General features: G+C 38.4%; 1 protein-coding gene across 2 annotated transcripts in view; it reads left to right on the plus strand.

Moving 5' to 3' along the window:
* The window catches only part of TMEFF1 (transmembrane protein with EGF like and two follistatin like domains 1), a 148,109-nt gene that overhangs the window by 57,370 nt on the left and 64,163 nt on the right, over positions 1-26,576 (plus strand). For both annotated transcript variants that reach the window (XM_089913466.1, XM_022600111.3), the window contains one exon: positions 23,198-23,307. In XM_089913466.1, coding sequence (XP_089769592.1) covers positions 23,198-23,307 — 110 coding nt within the window. The remainder of the gene's footprint in view (positions 1-23,197; positions 23,308-26,576) is intronic.

The following is a 26,576-nucleotide window of genomic DNA, read 5'->3' on the forward strand; positions in this document are numbered from 1 at the left end:
TATTAAAAGAGGGATTTGGATTTAATAATATCTGAGTCTTCTTTCAAGGGTATATTGATATTTTGAAATATATAACAGTAAATTAGGCTCATCAAATAAAATGTTTCCTAATGCTAAGATATACTTGAATAACTGGGTCTAAAGCTAGAGTTTTAACTAAATGATATTTGTAGATTCTTGTCATAACTCTTTCTAGGATGAAGATCTGGGAATGATTCATATGAAAAATAAAATTTTAAAAAATAAATTTATTTATTTTTGGCTGCGTTGGGTCTTCAGTGCTGTGTGTGGGCTTTCTCTAGTTGCGGCGAGAGGGGGCTGCTCTTTTTTTTTTTTAATAAATTTATTTTATTTATTTATTTTTGGCTGCATTGGGTCTTCGTTGCTGCATGCGGGCTTTCTCTAGTTGCAGCGAGTGGGGGCTACTCTTCGTTGCGGTGAGCAGGCTTCTCATTGCAGTGGCTTCTCTTGCTGCAGAGCAGGGGCTCTAGGCACATGGGCTTCAGTAGTTGTAGCACGTGGGCTTAGTAGTTGTGGCTTGCGGGCTCTAGAGTGCAGACTCAGTAGTTGTGGCGCATGGGCTTAGTTGCTCCATGGCATGTGGGATCTTCCTGGACCAAGGCTCGAACCCCTGTCCCCTGCATTGGCAGGCGGTTTCTTAACCACTGCGCCACCAGGGAAGCCCCGGGGCTGCGCTTCATTGCGGTGTGCGGGCTTCTCATTGCGGTGGCTTCTCTTGTTGCGGAGCACGGGCTTTAGGCGCATGGGCTTCGGTAGTTGTGGCATGTGGGCTCAGTAGTTGTGGCTCGCGGGTTCTAGAGCACAGGCTCAGTGGTTGTGGTGCACGGGCTTAGTTGCTCTGTGGCATGTGGGATCTTCCCGGACCAGGGCTCGAACCCGTGTCCCCTGCACTGGCAGGTGGATTTTTAACCACTGTACCACCAGGGAAGCCCTGGAAAATAAATTTTTTTAAGTTGATTAATTAGAGAGCTATAATACTCCAGTCTGAACATAGGCATCTATTAATGCAGGTTGAGATTGTGCATAGACTTTTTTAGTAGCTTTTGTTACCCAGGTATTTTCCACAAAGTTTACTCCTTTACATGTTTGAGTTTTAAAATCTAAATGCTGGCCTTGACTCCCTGTTGATTTTCATTTTGGGTTTTGGACCGTCATTTCAGGCTACTCTGACCTTTCTGAAGCCGGATTCTGTCTGGCTGTGTAAGTTGGGTCACTCACAGCTTTGTGGCCCTTGTAAATGTGAAGAGCAGATCTGTGGCTTTATTAAATTAATGGAAGTTGTCTAGATTGTGGAAAAGAATGGAACTATGTGATATTTTACAGCTGACTTGCTTCTAAATCGGTTGATGTTGATACATTAATCAACCAGATGTTCAGCCAGCTATGCATCCTCCTAGTTGCATTTGACAGATTTTTGAGCTTCTGCTGTTCAACATTTTCCCATTTTGTTCGCCAGCCTATCATTAAAAGATTCTGTCAGATTGTCTTGTTTGAATCAGTATATATATATGTCTGTATCATCCATTTTCCATTTTAGTAATCATATCAAAAAGCAAATGTCATATAGTCTGCCTTAATCAAGAGCACATGGTGGCTTTTTCTTTTTATTGTGTTCAAAAACTTATTTACCCATTCTACAGTTTTTCAGTGGATATGTGGCAACTTTACTTATGGATTTTTTTCCTGGATTTCCATTTCTCCTTTTTTGAAAATTGAGAATGCATTCTCTCATTTCTGGTCTTCTGGCACCTTGCCAAGATAGCTTAGATAATTAGCAGTCAGATCTTAAAGTTTTTTCAGTACCATGGAGTATGATTTGTTTGGATCAGAAAGCAAATTCTTTTGAACTAGCTCTCTATTCCATTACTGTCCACTTTCCATGCCACTTACCTTAGATGTTAGCTTTGTTTTATCAGAGTTCTACCTTTCCTAGTTTGAACATCATGCTCTTTGGAGAAGATTATGTAAACAAAGAAGAAACTGAAAGGATCTGTATTATCCCTGTTATTTCTTGATATTACAACATCTTCCCTAAGCAGTGGGCCCTTTGTTTATCTCTTCTTGTTCTAAACAAGACTTAAAAAAAAATTGTCCTCTGTCTCAGTTCTCCACTCATTGTGGACTTTATACTTATTGTTTTGATTTTATCTTTTTATTTGTACTTATTCTTTTAAAAAATCTAACTTATCAGAAAGCTCCATGTTCATCCAAAGAGAAAAAAGTCTGGAAATACAGGATTTATGTGAAGAAAAATGAACCTTGAACCCAGGAGACCAGGTAACCTTAGACATGCCCCCCCCCTTTTTCATTTATAATGTGGAGATAATGATAATAGTCTTTTTTGGCTCTAGGGTGTTAGAGAAGAAAAAATGAGGCTAAATGTGAGACATAGATGTCTTAGGGAATGGGGTTAAAGAGAAAGAAAAACATTCAGAGAGATCAACAAGCCGCACTGGTGAGAGACGTAAGGTGGAGAATTTGAAGTAGGTTTTTAAAATATCACGGGAATTAGAAGTGGATCCTCTGGATTGTGGTGGTGGTAAGGATGATATAAATGGATGATATAAACTTCAGATTAAGAGAAGTGCCTTGTTGAGAAATTAAGGAAACACTCCCATTTACCATCACATCAAAAAGAATAAAATACCTAGGAATAAATCTACCTAAGGAGGCAAAACACCTGTATTCCAAAAACTGTAAGACGCTGATGAAAGAAATTGAAATGACACAACAGATGGAAAGATATACCGTGTTCTTGGACTGGAAGAATCAATGTTGTTAAAATGACCATACTGGGACTTCCCTGGTGGCACAGTGATTAAGAATCCACCTGCCAATGCAGGAGACATGGGTTCGATCCCTGGTCCGGGAAGATCCCACATGCTGTGGAGCAGCTAAGCTCGTACACCACAGCTACTGAGCCTGCACTCTAGAGCCCATGAGCCACAACTACTGAAGCCCACATGCCTAGAGCACGTGCTCTGCAGCAAGAGAAGCCACCGCAATGAGAAGCACATGCACCACAACGAAGAGTAGCCCCCACTTGCCACAACTAGAGAAAGCCTGCACACAGCAACGAAGACCCAATGCAGCCAAAAATAAATAAATTAAAAAAATAAAATAAAATGACCATACTGTCCAAGGCAATCTACAGATTCAGTGCAATCCCTATCAAGTTACCAATGGCATTTTTCATAGAAATAGAACAAAAAATTTAAAAATCTGTATGGAAACACAAAAGACCCTGAATAGCCAAAACAATGTTGAGAAAGAAGAGCGGTGCTGGAGGAATTATGCTCCCTGACTTCAGACTATACTACAAAGCTACGATAATCAAAACAGTATGGTACTGGCACAAAAACAGACATATAGATCAACGGAACAGGATACAAAGCCCAGAAATAAACCTATGCACTTATGGTCAAATAATCTATGACAAAGACAAGAATATACAATGGAGAAAAGACAATCTCTTCAATAAGTGGTGCTGGGAAAACTGCACAGCTATGTGTAAAAGAATGAAATTGGAGGGAATTCCCTGGTGGTCATGGTTAGGACTTGGCACTTTCACTGCCGGGGCCCAAGTTTGATACCTGGTCAGGGAACTAAGATCCTGCAAGCTGTGTGGCATGGCTAAAAATAAACAAACAAACAAACAAATAAATAAAAGAATGAAATTAGAACATTCTCTAACCCCATGTACAAAAGTAAACTAAAAATGGATTAAAGACCTAAATGTAAGACCAGATACTATAAAACTCATAGAGAAAAACATAGGCAGAATACTCTTTGACATAAATTTGAAGCAATATTTTTTTGGATCCATCTCCTAGAGTAATGGAAATAAAAACAAAAATAAACAAATGGGACCTAACAGAAGTGCCTTGTTAGTGGCAATTCAGGATTTTGGGGAATAAAAAGTGAATTTTTCCTAATTAGTATAAAATCTTGATCAGGACACTTCTAGATCCCTGGTATGTAATATGTGGGTGTTTATTAACTTATTTAGTGAAACTTGATTGAATACCTGCCTAGTATAACCTAATATACTAGATATTAAGGGAATATATGAGAGGTCATCTCTGCCTTCAAGGGCCTTATGTTCCAACAGAGGTGGTTAGTTAGCCTCTTATAGATATACACAGGAAATTTCTATTTACTAGACCTGGGCTTTCTCCCTCTTCCCTCCACCCCACTCAAAAGTAAGCATTTATTGAACACTGACAGCATTGGAATTTTTAAAAGGTGTACAGTTAAGTGATTTTTAGTATAGTCACGAAGTTGTACAATCATCACCACTATCTAATTCCAGGACATTTCACTCCAAAAAGAAATCCCACACCTATTAACAGTGATTCCATGTTCCTCTTTCCCCCCAGCCCTTAGCAACTACTAATCTTATTTCTGACGTTATGGATCTGCCTATTTTGGACGTTGCATATAAATGGAATCATACAGTATGTGGCCTTTTGTGATTGGCTTCTTTCACTTAGCCCGACATTTTCAGGAGTCATCCATGTTGTAGCATGTATCAGAACTTTATTCATTTTTATGGTTGAGTAATATTCCACAGTATGGATGTATATGGCACATTTTGTTTTTCTGTCAGTTGATGGACATTTGGGTTGTTTACACTTTTTGGCTTTATGAAAAATGCTGCTGTGAACATTCATGTACAAGTCTTTGTGTGGACATATGTTTTCAATTTTCTTGTTTAACTCTAACATTTTGAGGAACTAGCAAACTTTCCTAAAGGAGCTGCAACCATTTTAGGTTTTCCCCAGCACTGTATGAGGGTTCCAATTTCTCCACATCCTCTCCAACACTTGTTACTGTCTTTTTGATTATGGTCATCCTAGTTGGAGTCCTAGTTGAAGTTGTGGATCAATGTGGTTTCGATTTGCATTTCCCTAATGATGTTGAGCACATTTTTTTATGCGTAACGGCCATTTATATATCTTGTTTGGAAGAATGTCTATTCAGATCCTTTGCTGGGCTTGATTTTAACTTTCTGTATTAAACATTCCCTTAGTAAACCATACTGTCCAAATCCCACAGCACACAGATGCTCCAGGGGTAGGTTAACTCTGGTTTGTCTGTGTATCATTTGATTTCTCTGCTTACCAAGAATCAGTTGTGTTTGTTCTCAGATTTACTTATACCACTGGTAGTTGTGAGTATAAATTAGTAAATATTACTCAAATAGATGAAATGTGAATGCACGAGGAATTGTTTTTATGCATTGCTTTGGAAAGACTTGATAAAGGCATGAAGCTGAAAGAATTGCCTTTCAATGAATTACATTGTGGTAAAGACAGCTGAAACAGATTGGGGAAACCTTATAAATCTCTGGAAGGACTCTGCTCCTAGCAAACTTTGCAAGTATTTTTAAGTCCCGTTCTACTGTAAAAGAGAGGAAAACGGACATTGTAGATAATGGACTATGAGTGTGGTTTATCCAAGGAAGGGGGGAGCTGCATTTGGCAGACCCGAAGGTCTTGATGGCACATGGGGAAATGAATGTACATTTATATGTTTAAAGTTAAAAATGGTTATAATATGTATGTGTCATTTTAAAAAATGATTCCTTGCTCTACCTGACTTTTATGATTAATTCATCAGTGAGAGTTTCCACTATGCAAGGTGCCCTAAGGAAGATACAGATACAGTGTTGAGGGAGTGAATAATTCTGATTTCTAGGCATCAAAACAACACTTTCTCTGAATAAGTGGCACTCTAGCTGGGTTTTACAGGCAGAATGTGAGCCTGAAACACCAGCCCCACTTTTGCCTGAGGTCTTTGCTGTTGATGTTCCTTTTGCTTGGAAACTTCTTGTCCCAGTTGTTTATCCCCTCATCTCCTTCACGTCTTTAATATCACTTGCAAAATGATGCCCTAAAATTGCACGCTTTTCCACCTTCCACCCCTTCTGCCCCTCTTCCACTCTAATCCTCATTTATGTTTTCTTCCTGCTCCAAAGCACCTTTTCCTGTGTGACCTGTTATACATGTTACTTATTCTCCGACTCCTCTGTGTAGATCCATGAGGGCAGGGATTTTTGTCTGTTTCTTTCATTGCTGTGTTATCTGTGCCTAGAACTGTGTCTGGCACAAAATTAGATGCCCATCTCATACATTTTTTTAAATTAATTAATTAATTTTATTTATTTATTTTTGGCTGTGTTGGGTCTTTGTTTCTGCGCGCGGACTTTCTCTAGTTGAGGCGAGCGGGGTCTACTCTTCGTTGCAGTGCGTGGGCTTCTCATTGCGGTGGCTTCTCTTGTTGCGGAGCATGGGCTCTAGGGCGTGCAGGCTTCAGTGGTTGTGGCATGCGGGCTCAGTAGTTGTGGCTCACGGGCTCTAGAGCACAGGCTCAGTAGCTGTGGCGCACGGGCTTAGCTGCTCCGCGGCATGTGGGATCTTCCTGGACCAGGACTCAAACCCGTGTCCCCTGCATTGGCAGGCAGATTCTAAACCACTGTGCCACCAGGGAAGCCCCCCATCTCATATTTATTTGTGGAATTAATGACTGAATGAACGTAGAAACTGAGAAGAGTTGGAAGGGGTATTCTCTGGGCCATGGGAATGCTGTTGGAAAAGGTACAAAGATGCGACAGTGAGGGGAATATTTGGGGATACTGGGATGTGGGGATTAAGGCAGGAGGTGAGTTGCACAACTGCCACCATGTTAGAGGAAGGCCTTGAAGGCTGAGCTGAAGGTTTGGCACTTGCTCTGAAGACAAAGGGAAACTTAAAGGATTCGAGTGACATTGTGGTTTTAGAAAACAAAGTCTGGAATTGTTGAAGATGAAAGGGAGAAGGGAAGAGACTGGGAGCATGGTGAAAGATAACAGTAGTGGAAATGGGGAGAACTCAGAGGACTTGTTTGGCCTGCACTGTATTTTTAAAAATTGCATTGGTTGTTAACCATTAAAAATCTTGAGGTGTCACTTAAATATCTGGATTGTGGTCTGCCCTTCTAAACTTGGAGGTATTGGTAACATTAGGCTCCTGCCACGTGGCAAAAATCCTCCAGAGTTGTCTAGTGGGGCATCAGCTGTTCACTTTGTTAGTCCCTACCCAGCCATCCTTTCATTGACCTTTTTCTCCCTTAGCTTCTGGATCACCTGCCATAGGAGGCGGGATGAACTGTGATGCTCTTGATTTGGGATGGAGAGCCTGTTTGGAGGAGGGTCAAATTGGTGTGTATTCCTTCCCTCATTCCTGTTACTCACCATCACCAACTTAAATGCAAATCCTTATTTCTGCAGTTTCAAACCCTTACCATCTGAGCACCTCTCCTGCCTGTACTCCTTGCAACTTCTGCTGTATTGTTCTTTTTTTTTTTTTTTAACATCTTTGTTGGAGTATAATTGCTTTACAATGGTGTGTTAGTTTCTGCTTTATAACGAAGTGAATCAGCTATAGGTATACATACATCCCCATATCTCCTCCCTCTTGCGTCTCCCTCCCACCCTCCCTATCCCACCCCTCTAGGTGGTCACAAAGCACCAAACTGATCTCCCTGTGCTATGCGGCTGCTTCCCGCTAGCTGTCTATTTTGTATTTGGTAGTATATATGTCCATGCCACTCTCTCACTTCGTCCTAGCTTATCCTTCCCCTTCCCCGTGTCCTCAAGTCCATTCTCTACGTCTGCGTCTTTATTCCTGTCCTGCCCCTAGGTTCTTCAGAGCCATTTTTTTTTTGTTAGATTCCATATAATAGTTTTAGCATACGGTATTTGTTTTTTTCTTTCTGACTTACTTCACTCTGTATGACAGACTCTGGGTCCATCCACCTCATTACAAATAGCTCAATTTTGTTTCTTTTTATGGCTGAGTAATATTCCATTGTATATATGTACCACATCTTCTTTATCCATTGATCTGTCGATGGACACTTAGGTTGCTTCCATGTCCTGGCTAATGTAAATAGAGCTGCAGTGAACATTGTGGTACATGACTCTTGTTGAATTATGGTTTTCTCAGGGTATATGCCCAGTAGTGGGATTGCTGGGTCATAATGGTAGTTCTATTTTTAGTTTTTTAAGGAACCTCCATACTGTTCTCCATAGTGGCTGTATCAATTTACATTTCCACCCACAGTGCTGCACTCTGTTCTTTTCCTTCTCAACCTTTGCCTTGAATCCACCTCCTACCTCTTCGTATTTGAAAGCTACCCTGCTATCTCTGACTATACGATTTTCCTTGAAACACTCTCTAACGATATTTTTTATCATATTTAGTTTTCCTTTATTAGTTTTATATCTTAGTTTTAGTACTTTCTCTTTTTCAACTTTCCCTTTTTTTTCTTTCTAAATTCTTGAGGTGGAAACAAATCATTGTTTTTCTTTTCCCTTAAGACCACAGGCATTTTTGATAACATTCCTTTCATCATTGTTGTAAAATTTATGAATTTAGATATGTTACAGATAAACTGTTTTGTGGTTTTGCATTATGGTCTAAGAATGTGTCATAGAATTTCTAGGTTTTCACATTAGAACTGGCTGTGTCTCTGCGTTCTAGTATGAGAACACATTTTATGAAATATACCTCAGAAAATAAAGTGTTATTTCCTTGGCTTCTTAGTCTCCTATTATATAACTTTTTTAAAAAAATTAATTAATTTATTTAGTTATTTTTGGCTGCGTTGGGTCTTCGATGCTGCACGTGGGCTTTCTTTTTTCTAGTTGTGGCGAGCGGGGGCCACTCTTCCCCGCAGTACGTGGGCCTCTCACTGCGGTGGCCTCTCCCGTTGCGGAGCACGGGCTCTAGGCGCCCGCGCTTCATTAGTTGTGGCATGTGGGCTCAGCAGTCGTGGCTCACGGACTCTAGAGCGCAGGCTCAGTAGTTGTGGTGCATGGGCTTAGTTGCTCCGCGGCATGTGGGATCCTCCCGGACCAGGGCTTGAACCCGTGTCCCCTGCATTGGCAGGTGGACTATTAACCACTGCGCCACCAGGGAAGTCCTCCTATTATATAACTATTAATTTTACTTAAACTTAAAAATTTTTTTTGAATTTTAAACTTTGAGGTAAGTTGATGTAGTATACCCAGGTTTCCCAGTTAAGGTTTCACCACATTTGCTCTATCATAGTCTCTTTCTGTATCTAAGTCTATCTATCTCTATCTCTATCTATATGTATGTATATCTCTATCTACCTTACATCTATATCTATATCTATATTATATCTATATCTATGTATCTAAATCTTTCTTTTCTGAACCTGACTCTGCCAGGTTGGCTCCTACCAAGGGAAATGGTTTAATTTATGCTTTATATCAGTTCTGTACTTTTAATTCTTTGTGTAGTCGTCTATTGTTAATGAAACATTGAAGCCTCCAGTTATGATACAGGTTTACTTTTCACAATTTTTCTTATATTTTTGTTATTCTGTTAGGGACATATACATTGAATAGTTTTTGTTTCATTTTTTGTTGTACTTTTTATTTTTGTGCAAGGCAGATTTAAAGAATCTCCTGAAGTCATAATGTTGCCCATTCCTTTTTGGATTTGTGTTGTTTTTTAGTTTTTAAGTGTTGGGATTTGTTTCCCAATGTATATGTAGACCATTCTGCTTTCATAGGTATTCAGCCCATTTACATTAAGTGAAGTAATTATGATATTTGTACTACCCTCCATGATCGTGATTATCTTTTAAAATGTAAAATCCAGTTGTTTTTAGTATAGCCACAAGGTTGTGCAACCATCCACAATCAATTTTGGAACTTTTTTGTCCTCCCCAAAAGAGACTTCATATTCTTTAGCAGTCACTCCCCAAACCCCACTCCCACAGCCCTAGGCAACCACTAATCTATCTTTTGCTGTAGATTTGCCAAGTTTAGACATTGCATATAAGTGGAATCATACAATATGTGGCCTTTGGTGATTGGCTTCTTTCACTTAGCATAATGTTTTCAAGGTTCATCCATGTCATAGCATGTTTCAGAATTTCATTCCTCTTTATGACCAAATAATAGTTCATTGTATGGATAATACCACATTCTGTTTATCCATTCATCACCTGATGGACATTTGGTTTGTTTCTACTTTTGAGCTATTATGAATAATGCCGCTATGAACATTCATGCACACGTTTTTGTGTGCACATATGTTTTCAGTTTTCTTGGGTACATACCTAGGAGTAGAATTGCTGGGTCACATGGTAAGTCTATGTTTAACATTTTGAGGAACTGCCAAACTGTTTTCCTAAGTGGCTGCACCGTTTTACATTTTCACCAGCAATGTCTGAGGGTTCTAATTTCTCCATATTCTGGCCAATACTTGTTACTGTCTTTTTTATTATAACCAACCATCTTTTAAGTTCATATATGTTATCCCTCATTTCTCCTATATATGTGATTTCTCTAATGGCGTGTAAATTTTCAATTAAAAAAAATTAATTAATTAATTTTTGGCTGTGTTGGGTCTTTGTTTCTGTGCAAGGGCTTTCTCTAGTTGCGGCAAGTGGGGGCCACTCTTCATCGCGGCGCATGCGCTTCTCACTATCGCGGCCTCTCTTGTTGGGAGCACAGGCTTCAGACGCGCAGGCTCAGTAGTTGTGGCTCACGCGCCGAGTTGCTCAATGGCATGTGGGATCCTCCCAGACCAGGGCTCGAACCCGTGTCCCCTGCATTAGCAGGCAGATTCTCAACCACTGTGCCACCAGGGAAGCCCTCAATTTTGTAAAAGCTGAATTCGGAGATAATGTCAACCCATTTACCTCCTCCTTCCCTCTCCCCCCTTTTTTACATTATTAGAAACATTGTTTTAGCAGAACTATTTTCATTATTCATACTATTAATTCCATTATTAGCTTCTCTCATGGGAGAAATGAAGCATTTAGGATTTTGCATATTTTTCTTCTCATGTACTTTGAAATTCTATGTTTAGATCTTAAAACTCCCTCAGTATTTGCTTTTAGTTTATTAGATGATTTACTGTTAATCTTTTGTTACTATTTGAATCTATTTCCTTTTTACAAGTGTCATGTATTTTTCATGGCTCAGTAGTTTCATCAGTTTTTGAATTCTAAAGTTCTTAACATATTCTTCTGCCTTCAGAAACTTTTCAGCCATGGCGCCATCCCTCTCATTTTTGTGCAAATATTCTGAGTCTTTCTTTTCCATGGTTTAAAAAAAAAAAAGCAAAGAAAAGAAAAAAAAAGGAAAAAACAACCCACACCTTTTTTCTTTGTTATAAAGGCAGTATTTGTTTGATATAAGAAATTTGAGGAATATGGAAAAATGTAAAGAAGAAGTCTGTGTTGATTGCCATTCTCCTCTGCAGTATCGTAATGTTTATGCTGAAACTACTTCAATTTATACCAGAAAAAGTTTGAACTTTTTCCTTGATATGGGTGTTTGCTTTGGCATATCCTGTTTAACCTGGAGCCACTATTGTTCACAGGACAGATCTTTTGGAATTTTTCAGTTTACCTTATTTTGCCTTGTCAGCTTTCGTATAATACTGTTTTACAAGTGAATCTAAACTGCTGTTATTTCTATTTCAATTCTGTTGTTTATAGCCTTATTGTATATTTAGATCCTCTATTGTTCACAAGTCAGCTCAGTCTTTGTATAGTGTCTTGTGTTCATTTTTTCATAGTTTTTTTCACTTTAAAGTAGTTTGAGATATTTTTTAGGTGGTGCCATTATGTTTACCATTGTTTCCTTCTCCATGTTCAGATCATAAGTGCTTCCTAATTACCATTTAATTAAACTTAGTTTTTAAAAAAATTATTCACTATTTTATAACAGTTTGCCATGGTTTAAGGTTGTGGTTGTATCAGAGTTTCTGTCCCAAAGGGGAGAAGTAACCTTTACAGTTTCCAGTGGTCTTTTGTAAAGATGTCATTTAATCTTTGCAACCCTCAGAGGAGTGATTATTATACCCATTTTTACTCTAGGGAACTGGGATTTCTCAGAGAGATTTAGTGTTGGCCAAGATTATATAGTTACTTAATCAAATAATCAAAACTCTGAATCTGGAGCTCTTTCTAATGCACCAGAGTTTGTGAAGTCCTTTTAAAGTTCTCTTTTAGAATAGTTAATATCAGTTTCTTCCGTGCCAACTTGCAGGTTGTTTTGTAGATTTCTGTCCTTGTGGGTGACTTCTGGTTTCTGGCTACCTCCCATTCCATTTGGTATTGCAGACACTAAGGAATAGTGGTTTGAAATAGAGCCAGAGATGGGAATTCCCTGGCGGTCCAGTAGTTAGGACTTAGTACTTTCACTGCTGTGGACCCAGGTTCGATCCCTGGTCAGGGAACTAAGATTCCAGAAGCCGTGTGGAGCGGCCAAAAAAAGAAAGAAAAAAAAAGAAATAGAACCAGAGGGTGTTTTTTTGTATTTAGATTTATTTACTGAGATTTTAAATTTTTTGATGGAGGAAATACACTAAATATAAATGCAGAATTTTAAAATACTTATGTAAACATGTATATGTTGCAAAATATAAATTGCATTATAACTATATAGTTTATTTTTCTTTATTTTTTTGGCTGCGTTGGGTCTTAGCTGTGGCATGCAGGATCTTTGTTGAAGCATGTGGGATCTTTCATTGCGGCGAGGGCTCTTCGTTGTGGTGCGTGGGCTTCCTTCTAGTTGTGGTGTGTGGGTTTTCTCTCTCTAGTTGTAGTGCGCGGGCTCCAGAGCTCATGGGCTCTGTAGTTTGCGGCATGCAGGCTCTAGTTGAGGCGCGAGGGCTCAGCAGTTGTGGCGTGCGGGCTTAGTTGCCCTGCGGCATGTGGGATGTTAGTTCCCCGACCAGGGATCCAATCCGCCTCCCCTGAATTGGAAGGCGGATTCTTTACCACTGGACCACCAGGGAAGTCCCTATATAATTTTATAACCTGCTTTTTTTCACTTCATAATGGATTTTGGTCTTTCCATATCAGTGTATGTGTTTCTGCTGCATACTTTTATGGCTGCATAATATTTCATCAATAACTTATTTAATTAATTCCCAACATATGGACACTTAGGTTTTTTTCCACTTTGCTGCTATAAAAAAAAAAAGCTGATGTTACCAATCTTGTACCTACATTTTTATATGTTTTGTCTTCTATCCCTATCATAATTTCCTAGGAATAGAATTGTGGGGTTAAGGCATAGAGACAATTAAAATTTCCATGTATACAGCCATATTATCCTGTGAGAGGTTCTGCCAATTTATACTGTTATAGTTGGTTTGAGTGCTCATTTTCCACACCTTCTCCAGAGCTGGTGTTAATAAAAAAATAATAGCAAACACTTAACATAGCACTTATGACGTGTCATGCACTGCTCTGAGTGCTTTCCCTATCTTTATTTAATCCTTCATCAACATTGTGAGATGGGTACTGTTATTGTCCCTAGTGTTATTGTCCCCACTTTACAGATGAGGGAACAGAGGCACAGAGTGGTAAATTACTAAGGTGTCAAATAGCTGATAAGTGACAGAGCCAGGATACTGATCTAGGAGGTCTGATTCTAGGGCCTGCCTCTTAAACACTGAATTATAATGCCTGTTCATTTTTTTTTTTTTAATTTAGGTAACATGATTATTTTTTCTGATTCTTAAACTTTTAAATTTTTTATTGAGATATAAATTCACATAACATAAAACTCACCATTTTATACAATTCAGTGTTTTTTTAATATATTCAGTATGTTATGCAACCATCACCACTATCTACTATCTAATTACAAAGCATTTCCATTGCCCCCCAAAAGAATTTCCATACCTATTAACAGTCCCAATACTCTTCTGTCCCTGTCCCCTGGCAACCATATAGGACTTCAGTTTATATATCTGTGAGAGTGAAGCACACAGGTTTGCCAAGCTAGTGAGAAATAGTAAGGGAGAGAGTGTTGAAGTTCGAGATCTTTGAAAGGGCTAGAAAGACCCTGGGTACCATTAATGCCCAGCTCAAGATCTAGGTATTTCTTTCTGATCCTGCAATAGACTGTCCTCCCCATCACCTTGCCTGAAGCATACTGACATAGAGGAATTTAGAATTGAAGTAGGCAGCAGGGAATGATTGTAGGTGTTGGGGTAGAGGATTGACATGATCAAAGTGGTGTTTAACAAAGGGTGGTTTGGCAGTGGTGTGCAGAATGGGATGAAAAGTATTGGAGTCAGATAATTATGTGGCACATGTGAATTTCTTTCGTTAAATATAGCTTAGAGAACTTTTAGTCATCTCTGCTGTGGATGCTGTTTAATATTAATGTAAACTGCTTTTGGTTTTATATCATGAAGTATGAGTGCAGTTTATTTTCCCCCTCATATCCTTATAGCAGAAAATCAGTAATGTAATATGGTTAATTTAGTAAACAAGTTGAAGAGAATTTAATTCCTAATTCATCTCATTTGCTGAAACTGAAGTCAACATTTTTTTAAAAAATAAATTTATTTATTTATTTATGGCTGCATTGATGTTCGTTGCTGCGCGCGGGCTTTCTCTAGTTGTGGTGCACGGGCTTCTCATTGCGGTGGCCTCCCCTGCTACAGAGCACAGGCTCTAAGGCTCTAGGGCACCCGGGCTTCAATAGCTGTGGCACGTGGGCTCAGTAGCTGTGACGCATGGGCCCAGTCGCTCCGTGGCATGTGGGATCTTCCCGGACCAGGGCTCGAACCCGAGTCCCCTGCATTGGCAGGCGGGCTCCCAACCACTGCACCACCAGGGAAGTCCCTGAAGTCAACATTTACTAGATAGACCTGTTGTTTGATTTTCAATGATTTGTGTCATTAAAGGTATCTCTCAAACTGGTCTGGGGAAAGAGAGGAAGTGAATCTTTGTTGTATACCTACTTGTTCTAGGTACTGTTGCTTTTTAATACATTATCTCATCTAATCATTACAATACCTAGGGAAGGTGGTATACTCTACAATGTGAAGCACCAACATGTGAACCTGGCCCGTATTGACCCCCAAACTCACACTTTGTCCATTGTATGGCAAGCTGTCTCTGGGGTTGTTTGAAATCACATTGAGTCTTTTCCCCCATTAAATATAACTGGTATAGAAACTTTTAAAGAGAAAAAATCATCCATGTTCAACTGGTGCAAACACAGCCCCTGTTAACCAACTTTTGTTTTTTCCTGGCTGGATTTTCCTATATGTGTTTTTTTTTTTTTTTTTTTTTGCGGTACGTGGGCCTCTCACTGCTGTGGCCTCTCCCGTTGCAGAGCACAGGCTCTGGACGCGCAGGCTCAGCGGCCATGGCTCACGGGCCCAGCCACTCCGCGGCATGTGGGGTCTTCTCGGACCAGGGCACGAACCCGTGTCCCCTGCATTGGCAGGTGGACTCTCAACCACTGCGCCACCAGGGAAGCCCCTTATATGTGTTTTTTATACATTAGCTTGGTGTATGTGTATAGCTTTGTCTTCTGCCTTTTCACTTGACATTCATCAGCTATTTCCACATTGCTATATAATATATACAACCTTTTAAACAGCTGTTTAATGTTCCATGGCTGTGTCACACCATTTCCTGGTGATATTTTAAAGTTTAAATATTTAATATCTAAACATTAAATATTCTTAATATTTCCACTGTTTTCAGTGTAGAGATCATGGAACTGTCTTGTAGGCAGTTGGATATGGGGTCGTGAACAAGCTGGGGTTTTTTTGGGAGTGAAAGCATCCTACAGGGGTCCTGTAAGACTGGATTGGTATGCAGGTTTTCCCAAATACTGTTAACATCTAGAGAATGAGAATAAACCCATTGAAATTTTCTTAAGAACGACGTACAGAGTTTGAACATGTCCTGGAGGGGAGTCAATAAGGAATCAACTGGCGATGAACTGAAAATTTCCACGTGTTGATAAGTACTTAAAGAATACTTATTGTTAAGTATTATTTAAGTATTCATTTATAGGACTTTGCCCAACAATGCTCTGAAGGCTGGAAATAGCACTGGCAAAAGCAGATGAAGTGGCTTTAATAAGGTTGGGGAAAAGCAACTGAAGACTTGAGTGGTGGGAGCGCATGAGAATGCTGAGAGAGAAGTAAAGTGAGATATCACAATGGGATGGCTGAGGGCAGAACATTTTTATATATGGTAGGAGCCGTCTTGTCTCAGTGCTTTAAGATTCTGGTAGTTGGTTAATCAAAGTTTTTTAAGTGTGGAGTCACAAAATAATTCATAAATGCATGAAGCGTTTTAACTTAAAAATATATATTTATTAAACAGTATTTTGAAAGAGGGCCCAGAATTTTTCTTTGAGAAGAGCTGGAATTTCCCCTTTCTTGAATAAACCAGATTCATAATGCATTGAGTACACATTCCAGTTTTAATGTCTTTAAAAAGGAACTTAAAGACTTGTGGATACAAAAATCTAGGTTTTTATCTTGCCTACACCTAAGGCAATAGCTATTTGTAAAAAGCAACTCATCTTAAGTCTTTCTGTAGCATTCAATTTTGCTTTCATAGAAACAATTTATTTTCACTCTTATGAAGAGTTGAAACCAACAGAATTACAATAACAAATACAGTTGGCATACACAAGCTGTATAACATACATAACTGACTCTTGAAGCACAAGAGCTGCTCTCCTGGTTGGAGCTAAAGTACTCATGAATGTTCTAGAGAGCGACCTAGTAGCCTTGAGGATTCATTGAGCCATGGGCATTGGTTTGTATGTTTTACAGAGAAAAGCACACTTTGGTTAATCTGGAGAGTTGATTAAATTGGGAATAAATTCTAAGAGTGACATGGACTGAGCAGTAGGAGAAGGGAAAAGAAGTGATTAAAAGGGAAGTGGTCAGAGAGTTGGGGGGATAATCAAGATTATTCGTTTGGAAAAAAAAGAAAAAAAGATTATTCGTTTGGAAGGGGAGACCAGGTGTGTCAACTGCTGTAGAAAGGTCAAGAAAAGAGTTGTAAGACTAAGAATCTTTAGATTCTTTAGAATAGAGGTCATGTTGACCTTTGATAGAGTTTTGATATGAAGGGGGAAGAAGCCAGGCTTTCTAGAGGTTAAGACATTATTAAAGGAGGGGCACCCACTCTGAGCCAGGACTTGACATAAACTTGGAGGCAATATGTTTAGGTCCTCCTATTGAAATGAAAAACAACCGTAGTAATGTGCAGAGATCTTGCAGATTGCTGCTTATTTGACTCACTTTCTTTATAATGATTGTGTTAGAGAATTAAATGTAAAGCCTTTCATTTTACCTTTTATAGTGGATCTAACCCGGGGGTGATTTTGTTCCCTAGGGGACGTTTTGTAATGTTGAGACATTTTTGGTTGTTACAGCTGGTCCTACTGGCGTCTAGTGAGTGGAGGTCAGGGATGTTGCTGAACATCCTGCAGTGAACAGGATAGCCCCCGCCCCCATCAAAGAAGTAGCTAACCCAAAATGTCAGTAGTGCCGAGATTGAGAAGCCCTCAATTCTGTCGTAACATTTCCAAAGTTAATTCACTTTTGGCTCCTGTAATTTCTAGCTAACTCATAAGATCCTCCAACTACCTTCTGTTTAATTGGAACGGTGGTAGGAAAGTCACATCATTCTGGAGTGCTAATAGGTCTCATTTTGAACTGCAGCCTGAACCTAGTTAGTGCTGCCAAAAGTTGGAGATTCTGGCAGTTCAGGTTCACAGTAAGTAGGGTTCCTTCGCTTACCGTGTATTGTTCCCCAGCTTTGAAATGTTAATGAAAATTGAGACAGGTTTTACATTTAGAGAATTATATGTCTGGCACATTTGTAACCAGAGCAGAGTATTTCTGTTTTGAGCCACTCTGCTGAGTGATTCCTTGTGTAAAATATTTCTATTTGGAGAACTGAGTTTTGAGGGCCTTAGAAATGGCTCATCCTTTTTGCTGAATTTCCATTTTGGGCTCAGGAAGGCAGGTGTGTAATTATCATCATCACTGACAGGTAGTAGAGTGCCCTGTTGATGCCTGGTACTGAACAGAATACTTGAAAAGAAGTAACATTCAGAAGATGATCCCAATATATAATTCCTACTATACTGAGTTTGAGCTAAGGCAGTAGTTCTCAAATTTGGGAGGAGTCAGAGCACCAGAAAGTCATGATGCTCTTGATAATGTAATTTTATCATGTAAACTGTGATGTAGCACCAGATTATTTAAGACTTTCCTTAGAAATGTTTATCTTAAATTTACATGCAATCATTATGTCAGGATTGTCTTTAACTTAGATGTATCAGTGACCTGACAGTAGTGGCTTAAATGATAAGGACTTTATGTGTTCATTTCCCGTAACAGTAAGTCTGGAGGGATGAAATCCAGGGTGGGTGTGGTGATTCCATAATTCTCTCCACACTCGTGCTCCTGTCTGTCTGGTCTACCATCTTTAGCTCATAGCTTTCACCTTCATGCATGTAAGATGGTTTCCACAACCTTAGGCAAGAGGTTTACTTTCCAAACAGAACAAAGAATGGAATAAGGAAGGAGGAATGGACAGTGCTTATATATCAACTGTGGTACACAGCAAGGGATTTGGGGAAATAGATTACTTAGCTGAGTACCTTGTTTCCCAGAACAAAATTGGGGTTCCCTTACTAAGTAAGAAGGAGAGAATAGATCCAAAGTAGGCAATTAGCCACGACGGCCACAATGACAAAACAATTTAAAGTGTATGTTCATGAGCTTGTGACATTCATGATCTTGTGTTCTCATAAAACACTGTTGGAGGACTTCCCTGGTGGCGCAGTGGTTAAAAATCCACCTGCTAATGCAGGGGACACGGGTTCGAGCCCTGGTGCCGGAAGATCCCATGTGCTGCGGAGCAGCTAAGCCCGTGCGCCACAACTCCTGAGCCTGCAGTCTAGATGCCATGCTCTGCAACAAGAGAAGCCACCACAGTGAGAAGCCCACGCACCGCAACAAAGGGTAACCCCCCCCGCTCACCGCAACTAGAGAAAGCCTGTGTGCAGCAGCAAAGACCCAATGCAGCCAAAAAAAAAAAAGATACATTAAAAAAAATAAAACACTGTTGGAATTTTTCTATTAATATTCTTTACTTATTTGTTGAACATTGGTTTTGTTGACAGCTAGCAAGGAAGTAATCTCACATAGTGAGGGTTTAAGAAATCTAAGTGAAAAAAAAACTCACTTAAAATGAGAAAATTCTCTCCATTGAAGCTTTTCTTTTTCAAATGAGTAACTGAAATTCTAGATTTTAATGAAGGTACATTATAGTCTAGGACACGAGTTTTCCTAAGGAACATGGTTTGGGAACCACTGATAATTAATATTTATGCGTACTATTAAATTATTTGTGTCTCTGCTTTCACTCACGTTGTTCACAGATAAGAACATTCTTTTCTCTCTCTTTTAATATTACCACATGTTGTGGGCAATTAAAACAATGCCATTTCTAAATTTTGTGTAATGATCCTATCTATATTAGTTTTATAATCAGAAAAAGTCTTACTAATTTTTCAAGGTCAGTGAAAGTCTTGCCATCTTTGACACTGCATCCTACACTTCAAATCTATTTTTATTTCCTACTTCTTGAAACTCCTAGAGCAAACATAGTCTGTACAACACAATTTCCGCCTTATTATAGACTATATTTATATTGAATTAATCACTTATTGTTCCATATGTTAGCAAGATCATAAGCTCCCTGTTATGTTCTTTCCAGTGTATCCCAAATTCTTAGCATAATATTAGATACATAGGAGATACATAATTGCTTCCTGATCAACTAACTACATAATCACATTTACCACGTTAACACACATGAAAATAGCATGGATTTGTTAGCAGGATAGGTGTAAAATAAAACTGACAAGTAACCAGTATAATCAGAATTTTATGACTTTTCACTCTTACCTGTTAATGTAGGACCTCTAGCTCCCACAGAATGCCTCCTTGCCAAGTTTATTTTTGGAGTTACCCAGGGGTGTACCATGTAGGCTCACTAATGTATTCTGGCCGCTGCCACACAGCATGTCTTGTTTTTCTTGTGATGTTAGCTGCCCCTGAAGTTGCGCATTGGTACCTGCCCCTAGATATCAGAGGTGTACCTTGGAGCCTGACACCACTATCTCCTTGGCTTTGTGCTGGCCTGCGCAGGTGTGCTGAGCCAGGGATGGTGAGGTGTCCTAGCCCCTTTTCTACCCCTCTTGTATCTTGTCATGTGGGTATCAAAGTGGAGCTCTTTGTGTCTTGTTGCCTCAGAGCTTTTTTTAGTTTGTTTTTGTTTTTAATTTTTATTGAAGTATAGTTGATTTACAATGTTGTGTTAGTTTCAGGTGTACAGCAGAGTGAATTAGTTATACATGTATCCACTTTTTTTTTTCTTTACATTCTTTTCCTATATAGGCCCTTACGAGAGTATTGAGTAGAGTTCCCTGTACTATATACAACAGGTTCTTATTAGTTGTCTATTTTATATATAGTAGTGTGTATATGTCAATCCCAATCTCCCAATTTATCCCTCCCCCCATCCCCATGTAACCATATGTTTGTTTTCTACATTCGTGACTCTACTTCTGTTTTGTAAATAAGTTCATTTGTGCCCTTTTTTTTTTAGATTCCACATATAAGCGATATCATATGATATTTGTCTTTCTGTGTCTGACTTACTTCACTCAGTGTGACAATCTCTAGGTCCACCCATGTTGCTACAAATGGCATTATTTCTGTTCTTTTTTATGGCTGAGTAATATTCCATTGTATATATGTACCACATCTTCTTTTTCCATTCCTCTGTTGATGGACATTTAGGTTGCTTCCATGTCCTGGCTATTGTAAATAGTGCTGCAGTGAACATTGGGGTGCATGTATCTTTTTGAATTATGGTTTCTCCAGGTATTTGCCCAGGAGTGGGATTGTTTGGGTGCTTCAGAGTTTTTAGTGAAAGGCATTCTTTAGTTTCTCATTGTTAGCCTCTCTGTCTCCGTCATGATGACCCTTTGGGGCAGTCCGGATGAGATACCACCCTGTGCTTGGGATCACTCCTCCTTTCCAACCAAGGCTTTGTTTATCAGGCTGAGCTTTTCTGCCTCACTTTAGTAAGGATGATTATTCTCTAAAAATGTTCCTTCGTCCCTCATGCAAACAGATGCTTGAACAACTCTCACAGAGATGTGAGAATCTTAGTGGCAGGGAGGGTTTAGGCTCCAGATTGCAATCTTGTGCTTTTAAAATGCAACAGGTAAAACATTGCAACTCAAAAGAATCTCAAGCCAGGATAGCAAGTCTTAACTCAGAGCATGATCTTGACCCATGGACAAAATAAAAACTTTATTCTTGTTTGGTATGTGTGATTGTATTGGAACCCAGTGTGAACTTTAAGGCTACAAAGAAAAGAAATAAGAGAAATACACTAAATTTTATTTCTCAAATTGTGCAATTGTTTTTATTTCTGTGGTCCCTTAAATTGATGAAGCCTGTGGTTGAGCAAAGATATTATGCATTCTTATCTTCTTTTCCAGAGCAGTTCTTTATTAATGTATAGTTATCTTCTTTGGGTTTTAAAATGTACATTAGACAGTAACTGGAACCCGGACCTTGTGCAGGTTCCCAGTAGGAATGTAGGCAGATTGAAAAAAGCACCCCCCACACTTAAGATTGAGCCTCAGGAGCTAATGCAAGAGGTTAAGTGGGGAAGAGAAGAACAAGCAAAAAGTGGGAGATGAGGAAAACCGAGAACATAAAGCCTCCAGAGCCAGGATGAAAGAATAGAAAGATGGTCATTTGTGCCTTGAATAGTGAGAGAAACAGAGAGAGCAACAAAACAGCTACATTAGTTTCCTGTAGTTTTCATTTCTACTCATCTTTTTTTTTTTTTTTTATTTTACACATAGCTTGAACTTTAGAGCAATCCAATTTTGTGCACCTGAGATCCATTTAAGGAAAAGAAGAAAAAATTTTTGTAATCAATAGTTACATAGACATATGCTTACTTTAGTGCAGTGCTTGGTGCAGAGTGGTTTCTCAAATAAGTACTGTGACTATCAGCTCCTTGTGTATTTAGGTACTTGACTGCCAGCTCGTTGGAGGGTCAACTAGGAGGAGGAGACTTGAGACACATTGCAGAGCATTGAGGCCAAGTGGGGCAGAGAGAGGAAATGATGGTCAACCAGGACAGATGTCACTAGATAGAGAAGTAGAGTGTCCTTGACTCAGTCCACCGAGTCCTGATTTGAAGTCTAGAAGTAGAAAACAACCAGGGATGAAGGATTGCTGGAGAAAAGCTCGCTGAGATCTGTTTGCCAAGACCTTGTCTCCATCTAGAGCTGCATGAGATCTTGTGCTCTTTCCAGAGTCTCTCAGCTATTGAGCCACAGGGTCAGAAGCTAACTTAGGCCTCTCTGCTCCCAGACTCATGAGTTCACCTCTACACTGGGATGAATTTTTAAGCAACCATTTGTTTACTGTTTGTATAAGTGCATTTGTTGTTATCGCTCTCATTCCCAGAAGGGAGGATATGAAAATTGTCTTTGTAGTGGTTTTCACCCAATTCCATGTGATTGGGTGCTTTACTTAGCATTAACCTGGAAGCAGTTTATTAGGTTTCCTAGAGAGATTATTTTGATAGTTCCAGAATAAGACTGACAGTTTTGGAACAGGCACAGAATGACCACAGAATACTAGTATTATTGATAGGCTCTGCTTCCTGTGGTAGTAAAATTAAATCAGTCATTTAAAAAATTTAAGTTGAGAAAGATTTTGAATCTTTCTTTGCATGTAAATGCTCCATATGTACCTGTTGTATGAGATTCAAGCTTACTTCATAATTCTTTTGTAATTAAAACTGTTTATTTGTTCTAGAGTGAATAATGATCATCCAAAACTTATTTTGGGTACCAGAAGAATCAAGATTCTTTTTAGTTATTATTTTTTATCCTTAAAAGTAACTTAAACACTAGAAAAATAATCTAAAATGTTAAGACAATAGTAAGAAGACTGTCTTAAGCTCTTGGCAGGAAAAATATAAAGATTCTTTGGATTTATCTTTGGGAATTATATGAAATCCTGAAATTTTGAGTTTTATTTTTCTTTGCTTTTATATACTTTTAGGCATATTATTATGTAGGACTCTCTTTGCAGAATCTTGAACATTTTGTGTCCAGTAGAACTTGTTTTTTGTGTGTTGTGTCTTATTATTATACTTGTGAATGAGGTGTAAAGATTTTTTCTTTTATTTATATATGTACCTTTGGATAAAAAAGACAAATATATATGAAACAATGTTTCCTCTTTTACAGAATTAAATGTGAGAGAATCTGATATAAGAGTTTGTGATGAATCATCGTGTAAATATGGAGGAGTCTGTAAAGAAGATGGAGATGGTTTGAAATGTGCATGTCAATTTCAGGTAAGGAAATCAAATCTCTTTTCAAAATTTTACATTTGTCATGTTTTGTAATTCCACATTTTTCAAATTAAAAGGCTTATTAAAACACCTTGAACCCCACAAGAAATTTGGGTTGACAGCCCACTGATTCTTTTTTGTCAGATGAAGCGCTCTTATTTGTACCTTCCATGCTTCTTTTCTTGAATTACGGGGGCAGACTGGCTCTAATAGAATGTGAAAATGCCTCAGGGTAGATCAGGGTTAGTGATGGACTAGAAAGGGGAACCTCAAACCAAGTGTGAATATCTTTGCTTTTCAAATGCTGTTTTAGTTGTGATTTTGTTGTTTAAAAAAACAAAAGGAATGGAAATGAAATGTGTTACATTCAATTCTTCTTCTTCTTTTTTTTTTTTTTGGCTGCACCACCTGGCTTAAGGGGTCTTAGTTCCCTGACCAGGGATTGAACCCGCACCCTAGGCAGTGAAAGCACACAGTCCTAACCACTGGACCGCCAGGGAATTCCCTCAATTCTTTTTTTTTATTTTCCGTGATTAAGTTATAATCTGGCTTCAGAATATTGTTCACAAGATGGTCCCTTATTAAGGATTTGAGATGAGACAAAGAAGGAACTAGAATTTTTTAAACTCATAATCTTATTCTAACTGTACCCACCATTTTGGATTTTAAAGGTAGGAAAGGGAACAGATCAGGAATAAAAGCATAGGATAGTCAGTTACTTCTAGTAACCCTATAACTTCAGGCATGTTTTTGTATTATCCATCTGAAAAGAGAAGGCATATTTCCCACCCTTTCTTATGATATTGTAATGAGAATTAAAATCAGAAAGGGAGCTTGAATATGAAGCCTTTTTGAAAACTATTAACTATCATGTTTATTTTCATTAAAAGAAGTAGAAAGTTTAAGTAAAGGAGGAGGGGTTGGGGAGTGTACTGTTGACCAGCCAAAAAGGTTGTTCTTGGTCAAAAGGGACTTTACAATCCACTGTTTATTCACACTAGCCACCTTTGAAGTCACTTAGCTAACCTTGTGCCCACCCCTCCATGGTTGCTCATGTAACAATAGTCAGGCAAGTGTAACTACTATATATAAAATAGATAATCAGCATGGACCTACTGTATAGCACAGGGAACTCTATTCGGTAATAACCTACATGGGAGAAGAATCTGAAAAAGAATGGATATATGTATACGTATAACTGAATCACTTTGCTGTACACCTGAAACTGACACAAAATTGTACATCAACTATATTCTAATATAAAATAAAAATTAAGTTAAAAAATAGGTGGTGATGTGTCTGACTGCCCTCCTTCTCCCTAAACCTTCTCAAAAATGATAGTAACTAATGTGGGCTTCTTTCCTTAAAAGAAGGTGTTGGTGTACATGGTGTATACCAAGCCCTCGTGAACTTTTACTTCTTCCTATTCTTCATGTTATATAAGTTTTATTGACCTATCTCAAGGGTCACTAATCCTTTCTTCTGTCATCTCCATTCTGCCCATCCAGTGAGTCTTTAATTTCAGATATTTTATTAAGAATTTATAGTTTCTATTTATCTGAGATTTCCTGTCTTTTCATTCATTACAAGAATATTTTCCTTGAGCATAGATATTGCTGCTTTAAAAATCTTTGCCAGTTTCAACGTCTGGGACATCTTAGGGATCATCTCTGTTGATTGCCTTTTCATTTGAGAATGCATTATATTTTCTTGTGTTTTTTTTCATATTTATTTTGAATATATCCTACACATTGTGAATGGTATGTTTTCGAGTGTTTGAGTTATGTTCCTCTGAGTATTGTCATTTTTGAAACAGTTAAATTGGCTGAACTTACACTGCAGACTCTGTTTTTCCCGTTGGGGGTAGAAACACAAATATCATTTCTTTTAGTCTTAGCTGGGCTACTTGGAGTGTGCCTCATGAGTGCTTGGTTCAGAGGTCAGCCACAGAATCTGGGACTCTGTGCTCCCTCTCTCCTTTCTGGGATTTTCTCTCTCACTTTCCAGTGGCTTTGGTTCTTCATGCCACAAAGATTGCAGGTTTTTGTTGGTGTTTCAGGCATCCTGTATGGGGAAAACTGGGGCTGTTCCCTTCTTCCAACTGTCTTATATTTCCTTAGGTTAAATTCTTTGACGTGGAATTGTTGGGCCAATGAGATGTTCATGTACAGATTAACATTCTCACTAAGAGCAGTGTATCAGGCTGCTTGTCTCCTTTCAACCTCTTGGTAGTGGATTTTGTCAGTCCTTTAAAATTATATAAATCTGAAAGGGAAAAAGCTTTTTTATTTGCATTTGATTACTAGGGAAATTGGAAATGTGCCATAAACTTATTGACCATTTTTTGTGAATTAATATTTCATATTCTTTGTTCATTTTTAGTGTTTTCTTTTTCCCTTGTGTTGATTTGGGAAGACATGTGTATACACTATATATAATATACTATTTGTGTCCTTAAAATATTGCTTACTGTGCTTGAGCATTTTATATCCATTGACTATTCTAAATATTTTATATATATATATGTATAAGTTTACATAACTCATAAACTCTCATGAGAACCTATGATGTAGGTACCATTTTGATACATTTTTTAGAAGAGTGATATATGCCCATAGTAAGCAACTGAAACATTTTATAAGATATATAATATAATGAAGAAATGTCTTCCTTCCATTCTAGAATACCAGTTGCAACATCTGTTAATTCTTAAACTTCCTTATAGAAATATTCTGTTATACAAACACATAGGTGTTTTAATTTCTCTTTTAAGTACTAAATCACTTAATAGTATTTACCTTGGAGATGGTTACTTTTAGTTTATATAGATTAATAAAAAGAGTTCTGTATTTTAAAAAAGTTATCCTAGTGTCATTTTAATTTTCATTTTGTTTATATTTTCTGATATAAAGAAGTTTAAAATTTTCATTTCATATTTATATTTGTCTTTATGATTCTGCTGTTCATTCTTTGAAAGTCTTTCCCTGCAACTCTAAGATTATGAAGCCTTTTTGACCTTTTGACCAGCTAGAGAATCTTCTCATGATCTGTCTGGAATCCCTTGTATTCTTACCTTGTGGCAAAGCAAGAAAGGAAAATAAAAGTTAGTTTAGATCGGTAGTCATTTATCCAGTGCTTACTTTGTGCTAGGCACTAGGCTAGGTGCTAGGGATATAAGGATGTTTAAAGACAAGTTGCTTGCTTTGTAGGAGCAAACTGCCTAAGGGCTTATAGTGTGATTTGATCCTGCTGCTGAGCGAACCTTCCTTTGA

This window comes from Delphinapterus leucas, chromosome 6 (genome assembly GCF_059928025.1).
Source record: "Delphinapterus leucas isolate spDelLeu-1000000601 "Yukka" chromosome 6, BTC_Dleu_Yukka2, whole genome shotgun sequence".
Taxonomy (NCBI): domain Eukaryota; kingdom Metazoa; phylum Chordata; class Mammalia; order Artiodactyla; family Monodontidae; genus Delphinapterus; species Delphinapterus leucas.